The sequence below is a fragment of the Bidens hawaiensis genome, unplaced genomic scaffold (genome assembly GCF_021521415.1).
Source record: "Bidens hawaiensis isolate Kalapana, Puna unplaced genomic scaffold, B.hawaiensis_p1.1 tig00001032_1, whole genome shotgun sequence".
NCBI lineage: Eukaryota > Viridiplantae > Streptophyta > Magnoliopsida > Asterales > Asteraceae > Bidens > Bidens hawaiensis.
The window spans coordinates 2,026,479-2,037,049 of NW_027491060.1; the positions used below are offsets into that span (position 1 = coordinate 2,026,479).

The 10,571-nt window shown below is 35.1% G+C and overlaps 1 protein-coding gene across 1 annotated transcript; it reads left to right on the plus strand.

Annotated features, from left to right (window-relative positions):
* The first annotated feature begins 1,676 nt into the window (after positions 1-1,676).
* LOC143555756 (GEM-like protein 1) lies at positions 1,677-8,299 on the plus strand. Its single transcript, XM_077045263.1, has 4 exons — positions 1,677-2,019; positions 2,592-2,654; positions 6,171-6,442; positions 8,051-8,299. The coding sequence occupies exons 1-4, from the start codon at positions 1,746-1,748 to the stop codon at positions 8,228-8,230; spliced, it is 789 nt and encodes a 262-aa protein (XP_076901378.1). The 5' UTR covers positions 1,677-1,745; the 3' UTR covers positions 8,231-8,299.
* The last annotated feature ends 2,272 nt before the right edge of the window (positions 8,300-10,571 follow it).

The following is a 10,571-nucleotide window of genomic DNA, read 5'->3' on the forward strand; positions in this document are numbered from 1 at the left end:
CTGAATAGTATTCCTGTTCTGCCAACTATGGGCTACGCACATGCCATGCTGGTGGTTGGTGGGTAGGCAGCGGCTGATAGTGACCAGGCCGGCTGTGTACTATTCCTTTTCCACCAACTGCAGGCTATGCACGTGCTACGACAGGTTGGTGAGTAGGCAGCGGCTGATAGTGACATTAAGTAATAGAGCATGCTGCTCGTTGTACTGTTGTCAGTGAGCTGTCGCAGCTTTGGTCAGATCTTTTGTCCATACCTCGTCAGGTACAGTACAAAAGATCCTCCAGTAGCGTACGGACTGGCTCGTTTGGGCGGGAGTTTCCCGGCTTTGGGCGGGAGTATTCCCGGCTTGCTCACTCCTTCAGGTGACACTGAATTATTTAAGAGTTAAGTGCCTTGTGCGTGTAGCCTTGCTGACCGGGTAGCCTTCCCTGATGGCTAGTATTCGTTGCTGCGGGAACAAGCGGAGTACGTCGACCATTGGGAGGCTTTTCCTGCGGGAACAGCTTGCGTACTGCGCGTAAGGACGTCACGTCTCTGAGCATGGTGGGTCCTGCGGATCCAGTTGGTTTCTGCGCAGACGTCTTTCTTCAAGGTGAGTTGCGAGTTTAACCTTTGCGCAGACGTCCCTGTTGAAGGTGAGTCTTGCGGGTTCAACTGCGCAGACGTCCCTCTTTGAGGTGAGTCTTGCGGGTCCAACTGGGCTCTGCTGGGACCTACCTCTTCAGCTGGGATGGTTGGTAATGAAGATAGGATCTTGAATGCTTGGGCTCGGTTTGCCAAAAATAAATAATAATAACTTCTTTCCTCTATTAACTTTAAAAATGTATTGCAACACATGAAAGTTACTAGCTTAAGTGAAATGTGTTTTTTCAACACTTTGTTATATAGATGTTGTTTACAGGATTCAATTTGTGTGTATTTCGCTCATTGGTGCCACTTCTGTAGTTGTTGAGCATGGGAAAAGTAAATGAACTTGTGGACCTGGTAGATTATAAATAGGTAATTTTGAGTCATTTGCTGTTTCTATGTTCTTTTTTTTCGTTTATTGACCTGGTAGATTAAAGTCATTAATTTGCAGCCCGTTACGTAGGACTTGCATACTGTCAGACCATACCTGCTTTAAAAACATATTGACCCTTCTGTTATTGGTCCGGTTCTAGGTCTGTGTTAAATGGTTCCCGGGGAAGGTTGGATCAATGGTCAACCTATATATATACTTAAATGAGCATGGATGTTTTGATTACACTTAAGCTCACACTTAGAATTATCTTCATTACAGAAACATAAAGTTATAATCGGCTACCAGTCTACCACTGAGTATATAAGACATGGATGGGAATTTGAAGTTATAATTGGTTAATACGGAAGTATATAAGACCTGCATGTGTACTCGTGATATTAATATGTATTGTAAATGTGGCATTGTTAAATAGCATTTGTATTCATGAGATTGATACATAATTGTAAATGAAACATTGTTAAATACAATTTGTATTTTATCCTTTATACATTATTTTTAATTTTAAAATGTATTGATACCCAGACTCGTGTAATACACGGGTTTATAACCTAGTTTAATTTAATAATAAGGTGACGGCGGCTATAGGCGTTCGAATCAAACGTTAACCTCTGAATACGGAAACCAAAACGTCCATGCAAACATACATGCACACATTCAACCGAATAAATTCCTACAAATTTCATTTCAACCAATTCCATCTGAATTCTCCTTCTAATTAACCACCAATGAATCCCAATCAATCACCTAAACCACAGGATTCTCATTCTCACTCCACCGACGATGCTCCGTACCCGAAACTCGATCCAAACGACGACAGCTGGACTTTTGTACCCGTAGCTTCTCAACCACCACCGCCGGCTGCCGGCCAACAGACTACCGCAACAGCATCGGATGCTCCGCCGCTTATGTCTGCTGGTGCGGAGGCGGCGGCAACTACGATGCCTAACGAACCTAATCCTTACGTCAGCCCAGCTCCCGTGCCTATATCTTCTACGAAAAGTGAGTTTGCAGTTTAATTTGGTTTTGCTACTGATTTGTTTTGTAATTAGGTGTTGGTGATAAGTGATTTGAACATGAAAGGTTACTTTGATATAGCGAAATTGTTATTAGGTTTAGCGAACCGCTAGTGAATCGTTCGGCGGGAAGTTTGTTTATGTTTGTTCATTTAATAAATGAATGAACATCGAACAAAAAGTTTGTGCTCGTTTAATTAAACGAACGAACATGAACACATGTTTCGTTTCGTCCGCATATGTTCGTTTATGTCTGTGTTCGTTTACGTATGTTCATATATTTTCAATTATTTTTGTTGATCTTTGTTCAATCATGTTCGTTCATGTTCATGAACTGTTTGCTTAGAATTTAAAGGAAGAAACACGAACGAACTTGAACGTGTTTACTTTTTAAACGAATGAACATGAGCACAAATATTTGTTCAATTAAGTGTTCGGTTTCGTTTAAAGTTAAATGAACGAACACAAACATGCCCTTGGACAGGCCTAATTGTTATTGATTAGATGTTTATTGATCAGTTTACACGTATTTTGATGTTTATGTGGTTGTTGTATTAGAAACGATTGATTCGGTGAAGGATGTGCTTGAGAAATGGGGAAAGAAGGCTGCTGATGTCACATAAGAATTGTTTTTTTATCTTATTTCTTTTGGTATAATTTGATTGCATATATAGTATGTGTATGCTTAGTTTGAATACATCTTTTAGTTCAGTAGATTATGGAGATCGAATATAGATGATTACATGAGGTTTTGGACATGTTGGGGCTATATAATAAAAGTTGTTAAGAACTAGTGTCTTCCTTTCCTTAAGTTATATGTTCCTTTTAAGTGTCTTAAACTCTTAATTACATGCCGCATTTAGGCACACACGGTTATGAAACAAATGAATAAAAATAGGCATTTGTTTATTGGGTTTAGATTTACTGCCCAAGTGTGTGTGCGCACATAGATATACAATATACATGTAGCTGTATTTGTGTATAGGTATACGGTGTACATTATACATGTAATTACACGATGGTGCATCTAGGATACACATCAAATACTCTTCAAGACACCGTGTATCATTCTCTATAGTAAGCGGTGGTAGGTCTAGGATATCATTTTAACAATTAAGGTGATGAGCTTTTTAAGATATAATTTAATGCTCAAGAGAAGCTCTGAAAAATAATGAATTGCAATAAAAGTAAATTGAGAATTGATGCATATGGAATCCTACGTTCTCAAAAGCCCATTGTGTACGCTCCTAAGTACCCAGGCACAACGAGGATTGGAAGGATCACTTAATTGTTGCCTATGTGAGGTTGGTGTGGTTAAGCAGTTAACGAGGACATATATCAATATTGATTATTGCGGTGGGATATCGGTAATTTTAATATCATGCAGAATTTATATATATATATATATATATATATATATATATATATATATATAGCACTTTAACATTCAGTATATTATCCTACTATTAACAAATTATCCTTTTGCAACTTACAAAACACTAACAATTGTAGCAAGTGGGAACTGATTAAGACTCAAAACACCAACATTAAATACTAAAAGTTGAAAATTAAGACTTAAAACACTGATATCGGGAATATCGGTGAACTATCGGTCAGTAATGGTCATTATCACCGATATTATCAGTACCGATATTCATACCGATGCGCCCATATAATGTATATATGTGTGAATTCTCGGGTGGGCAAAAGTGAAATTGCACTAATTTTGACGTTATTTTACTAATCTCGTGAAAATAACGTTAAAAGTGGCGGAAGGTTAATCAGGCATCATGTGGTGGCGCTGATAGTCGAAAGACAAGGGTACACGCACCAATCGGCTGATGTCTCGGTGGTTGAGTGTTATGTGCCTTATGTCCAAGGCTTGATGCAAAACTACTATCGAGCCGGAGGTCTCACCGGAAGCAGCCTCTCTATTCCTTCGGGGTAGAGGTAAGGCTGTCTACATCTTACCCTCCTCAAACCCTACCATAGCTTTGCTATCGGTGGGATTTACTGAGTACGATGATGATGATATTCATACCGATATTTTGACCGATATTTCACATGAGGACCGATAGCCGAGATACCACCGAGATTGACTGCATAAAGAAGTCCACTTGATTTGCTTATGCCAAGAGGTAATGGAAAAGCTGCCCAAACATACATAAATGATGCCTGTGAGAAAGAGCTCTTAGGAAGAATCGTTGAAAAACTTGTTTCTTTTTTACCAAGCAGGCATGGCATTCAATGTTGCTAAGTTTGAGTTGCGAGTTCCACTTCTTAAGATTGAGGTAGACAACGTAGAAAAATGGATCGGAGGATGAAAGATGGAACGGTCAAAATATTGTGTTCAGTTATGTCGGATGGTTGGATGGATGTGGTATAAAACTTTGATTAATTACTTTTTGGTCAGTGCTATTAAGGGGACTGTGTTCATGGAGTAGGTTGATGTTTCTTCTTTACTGAAGACACAGAAGAAGATGATTGAGCTACCTGATAAATTTGTGGACTGATTTATGGAAGCTAATGTTGTTTAGATTATCGCATCATCATGGAAGCAACTTTAAGTTAGCAGGCTACTTTTCTCTTTTGAGTTTGTTTTTTATAAAGCCATTGATAAGTATTAGTAATTCTATTTATATTTTAGGATGTTAGTATAATTCCTAAAGTCGAAAAAACCATTGAAAAGGATTTTCTTTTGTTGGTTACATGTACAACCATTGTTGTTTTTTGAATTTTATGAGTAAGTTCACAAATAACAAGGGATTGACAAGAAGTTGACTTACAAGGTTTGCGACGACATATTTTACTTTACAAGGTTTGCATAAGCAAAATGCTGCTTTGAGAAACATGTTTGCTAGTGAAAAATGGCTGAACAGTAAATGGGCAGATGAAACCTTTAGTCATTCTCAATATGGGTTGTTGCAATAGAACTCCAGGTTAAAGTGGACAAGTGGTAACCTACTGCAACGGCTCATTCATTCATTTTCCACTAGCGAACATGTTTCTCAAAACGGCCTTTTGCTTATGCAAACTTATAAATATGTGTTGCTGTAAATCGTCATGTGTAACTCTACTTCTTGATTCCTTGTCCTTGGTGAATTCTCTCACTAAGTTTAAAACACTACGATGGTTATAAATGTAACCAACAAGAAAAATTATCTTTCTAATGGTTGTTTTAACTTTCGGAATCTTATCAACATCCTCAAGCATTGGATCTAAGCAACGAGCCACACAAGGGCTTAAATCAGTATTAAGCAGCACCTGTAGAAATTGAACTTCTGCTGCTCGAAATCGTGCGCTCGAGAAATATTTATCTTGTTTCTGTATGAAATTTAGGCTGCACAGGCTGAAATGTTACGGTGTCTTACTTGTAAGAAATCTAGTTAAGCTTAAAACTTGAAGATCAAAATTGAATCAAAATAGTCTAGTTATTACTTGCTACTAGCTATTAACACAACTATTGATCTGTAAGAAATTATTCGAGTCTCATACCACATATTTACCAACCATATTCATTTGAGATAGCTGGCCCTAATTTATTTTTGTGTATTTTAAAGTTTTTATCGAACAACTGCAACACCCTTAACTGTACCGAACCACCTCATACACACCCTGAATGAAACTACTTTATGAGTCGCGGTCGCCCATGGTTTCATTAACGCCAAAGACGTGTCAAATGACAAAAATACCCTTAATTTTTTAAAATGTATAACAATCTTGACATATAAGACGTTGACACTTCACTGATTGCATCTTTGTTTTTAAAAGCTTTAAGGGTATTTTTATGTATCTGACATGTTTTTAACTGAAATTGTTATAAGTTCAACAAATTAAATACTTGTATAGCTTGGATGAAAAAGGTTGTACCTATAAATGTTATATATGATATATGAAAATGTTTTTGTGCGTTAAAATTACATGACCCTGTTACACTGGACCGTTTCTTAAGGTCTAATTTTTTTTAATCAAACACATCCCAAATCAACACATTCCTAAGTAATTGGTCGAAATTGCCACTTCCAGCAAACAGACATAACTACAAAATTGCAAATCCCAAACACAATACTATATTCTTCTGTTATGGAAATATCAGCTATAAATAAATTAATAAATTAAACTTTTAATCTGACTCAGTGAAAACTGGACCGAGTATCACTGATGCTGCTGTTGGAATAATTGCTCAAGGAACTAAAGCTCTTGCAGAAGGCGGTTATGAAAAAATCTTTGCAACAACATTCGAGACGGTTCCCGATGAGAAATTAGTGACGTATCATGTGTGTTATCTTTCCACTTCAGCAGGTCCCGTTATGGGAATCCTCTACCTCTCAACTGCAAAACTTGCATTTTCTAGTGACAATCCAATTTCATACAAAGTTGGTGATGAGACACAATGGAGTTATTATAAGGTCATATCCGTCTTTTCACACTTATGTTTTTGGTACCTTATATGTTTTATTTTAGTTCCAAGCCTTTTGACTAGGGGTGTGAATTTATGACACAACACATATACATGACACGGACCTAACACGATACATTAAACAGGTTAATCTTATCATAATCGGGTTAGCTTTAGACAATATTTTAATCGTGACATTAACGTGTTCCGTCTAACCCAAACCCATAAATTCATGTCGAGTCGCGTCAGAAAAAGTCAACTCTAGGGGTGTTCATGGTTTGGTTTCAAACCGTGAAACCGCCCAAACCGGTCATCGGTTTGGTTTCACGGTTGGTTTTTTAACTTAACTTTTGGTTGGTCGGTTTCAATATTTTCAAACCGTACCGAACGGTTTGGTTTACGGTTTATACCAAAAATAAACCGTATAAAACCGGACCGAACCGTAAGAATTTAATACATAAAATTTATGTGTTTATGGTTCTATCAACCAAATTATTATATTAAATAAACATAAAATATAAAATCGTTATTTGATCTCAAGAGAGTAAACGTGTTTATTAAAGGCAAACTAATGATAAAAAATTAAAAACTAAAAGCATCAAAAGAGGACTATGCCATTTTCACATTCTCAAATCTTAACACAGTAACTCAGTAAGCCCGCTGACCATTTCTAAATTTCCAAGTTTAAAACTCTAGAAACTAATTAGACGTTAAATATCAAAAGGTTTTAAAAGCTAGTTCTCCCATTCATTATCACAGTTTGTATTACTAACTGTAAAAAAAAATGTATTTAACTTTCTATTTAAATTGCTTATGCTTCTATTAAAATCGCTTATGTACCTAGTTTTCATTAACTGGTTTGTTAAAGTGGCGCATTTTGGACATCCGGTATAAAAGCACAACAAGCTCGAAGCCCCAAACCGCGAAACCAAACCGTTGCAAACGGTTTGGTTTGGTTCGGTTTAAGAGTTCTATGGTTCGGTTTTGGTTTATAAAAATAAAAACTGTCACCAGCGGTTCAGTTTACGGTTTGACCTAAAAACCGTGGAAAACGGACCGTGAACACCCCTAGTCAGCTCTAGCGAATACATTTAGCTAAACAGATTGGGTTCGGATTGACGGGTTTAACCGTTATTTTTACTTTTTTTTTTAAATGTGTTTTTATGTAATAACTAAAATGGCTTTATATATTTTGCCAAATTTTAAAAACTAAAAGAAAATCTGATATCAATTTTTATAATTTAATCGTAATTGTTTAATATACGTTTTTATTGATTTGTTGTGAATTAACAATTTAGAGAATTACTTTGCAGAAAAAAAAAAGTCAAAAAAAGTTGAGGTAAACAGGTCATGTTCGTGTCAACGTGTGAATGTTTGTGTCATGTTTGAGCTCATGTGTTTGACACATTTTAGATTCGTGTCAAATTTCCGGGTTTGTTTTGAGTTCATGTAATCCCAACACGATCCTCTCAACCCATTCAGTTAGACGAGTCAAAAGGGTTGTGAACAGGTTGACATGATTACTTCAACGGGTTAAACATGTCTACCCGAGCACGTCTTGTTAATTTAAACACTTACCATGTTAAACATGTTAATTCACACAACTTGTTTATTACAGGTGGTTATCCCGTTACATCAATTGAAAGCGGTTAATGCTTCAAAAAGCAAATCCAATCCCTTGGAAAAGTACATTCAAATCATATCCGTTGATAATCATGAATTCTGGTTCATGGGGTTTGTATATTATGACAGTGCTGTACAAAACCTTCAAGGTGTTCTTCAATCACATTATATGTAACCTCATATCTTCATTTGACTCTATGACTTGCTTCACTTCATAAGACTGTATTTGATAACGTTTTACATATTTGTATTTGTTTAACTCAATACGTGTTCGGGTATATTGAGTGGACTCTGGTTTAATACTTGCATAGTAGTGTTTACTTAGCTTACAGATTTTCTTTAGTAGTTATGAACTTTAAAATTTCTTTCAACGATAAATTGATGATAAAAAATGCTTATCACCAGTTTTATCTTCTAGATGTTATTTACATTTAACAAAAAGACATATCATTAAGATCAAACTCATAAGTACTCAATATTACATATGATTAAATTATTACTCTAGTTATGCAAATAATTACGTTAGTTATACAAATGCATACACAAAAACTATAAAATAGTAAAAGCGCTACTTTATTTGAATATAAATAATTGTTTATGTAAATAAATTCTCTTGTTACATTAAAGCACTACTATATTACATGATTAAGTTGTTTGATATATTCACAAAGTTATTACACAATTAGCTGAATAACTCAATAATTACAGTTGTTCAATGGCTGATTCGATAAATTCATAACAATTAACTGAATAACTCAAAGAATGCAGGCATTTGATAACTTCATAAACTAATTACGCGGTTAACTGAATAACTCAAAGAATGCAGACATTTGATAACTTCATAAACTAATTACGCGGTTAACTGAATAACTCAATGAATGCAAACACTTTAAGTATATACATATCTTGCAAATCGATGTTAGTCTCTTCAGCCATTGATAGTGTACGGCTTCAATATTAAATTTACTTCACACGTTTGCCAAAAATCACTATGTGATTTTAATTGATTGGGCTATGTTATTTTAATTGTTATTTGTATATGATCGAGCTGATCTATTATTGAATTGGTCTATCACAATCTCTGATTTACATATTTGCCACCGCATTATTTTTTACTTCCCTTCAATTTTTGTTACCAGGTAAGTTATATATACAAACTTTAAAAGGGCCTAAAAACTTTTGGGGCCAAAATCTAGGTACTTTTATTGTGTAACAGGAAACCGTAGCTTGAGCATGAATTTTATACACCTATAAAATATAATTAATACATAAGGACTTTAAGGTCAAGCTTGTAAAATTATAAACAATCCAAGCAAAAACATTTAAGTTTAACATAATTTTTGAATCGAGGTGAACTTGATCTTATTTAATTAAATGACTATCAGAAGTTTCTTTTTTTTTCGGTTACATTAAATGACTATATCGTGTAAAATCATGAACTATTGTTACAAAGTTTGTGAAATTATGATCTTTAGCAAAAATATATTGTAAAACAATCGTGCAAAAAAGTTCAAAAAGTTATGAGTTTGATTCAAAATATCTTCAAATTGCTAAGAAAAGTATATGAAAAGAAGAAAGCATTTGTAGAAGAAAAGGATAAAGAACAGTTAGGTACTTATGCTAAATGAGTGTAGTAAAAGAGCTACAAGGGAAAAAAAGCTCTAAAAGGAGGAAATCAATGACAAGTGTGTTTTAGGAATAATTATAAGATATTTATAACTTTTACAACTTATCCTTTATGACAATTGTCTATATATAGAGGTGTGCAAAACTTGGACTTTTTCGTGTAGGAATAATTGGAAGATATTTATAACTTTTATGAGATATCCTCCTAAAATCACATGACAATTGTCTATAGAAGTGTGCAAAACTAAGGATATTTTGCAAGATGTTTGTAGGAGTAGTTCTTTTTTTTTCTTGGTACGGCAAATTTTATTGACAAACCTAGTAAGACGTTAGAAACCAAACAACAAATAAAATAACAACGAGAACTTACACTAATCAAGCCATAGAACACTTTTACAAGCCAAGTGATTTTTGAACCAAAAGAACCCAAAGATCTTAGGTTTTCAATGGTTTCAAAAAGAAAAGTTGGTTTGCTAGAGTATATAACTTTGTTTTGTGTCTTCCAAATCCACCAACATGTCGTAAAGATAATCCCATACAACGCCTTATCCTTTAGATGATTAAGATTGCTAGTTTAATGAATCTTAAGCGAATCTTTAACCGATAATGCATTAATGAGGGGAATATAACATTATTTTTTAACAAATTGTCAAACCCGCAAGGGAAAGTAATAAGAAGTAAAAAGTTGATCACTATACTTGTCATATTCACCACACAACCTACAAGTCACCGAAGCCACCTCTACATCTCCGTCTTACAAGCAATGTTGTAAAAGTAGGTCTACAAGGCCGAGTACTCTCCGAATACTCGCTACAAGGTTTGGTGCCGATGGGAGTTTTTTTAACTCCGCCTAATTACTAAAATTTGTTCAAAGGTGGTCAACATTAGCC

Excerpts from the sequence above, each read along its gene's own strand:
- LOC143555756 (XM_077045263.1), top strand. The coding sequence starts at position 1,746 with ATGAATCCCAATCAATCACCTAAACCACAGGATTCTCATTCTCACTCC. Across the intron at positions 2,020-2,591 it reads GCCTATATCTTCTACGAAAA|AAACGATTGATTCGGTGAAG; the intron begins GTGAGTTTGCAG and ends TTGTTGTATTAG. Across the intron at positions 2,655-6,170 it reads GAAGGCTGCTGATGTCACAT|TGAAAACTGGACCGAGTATC; the intron begins AAGAATTGTTTT and ends AATCTGACTCAG.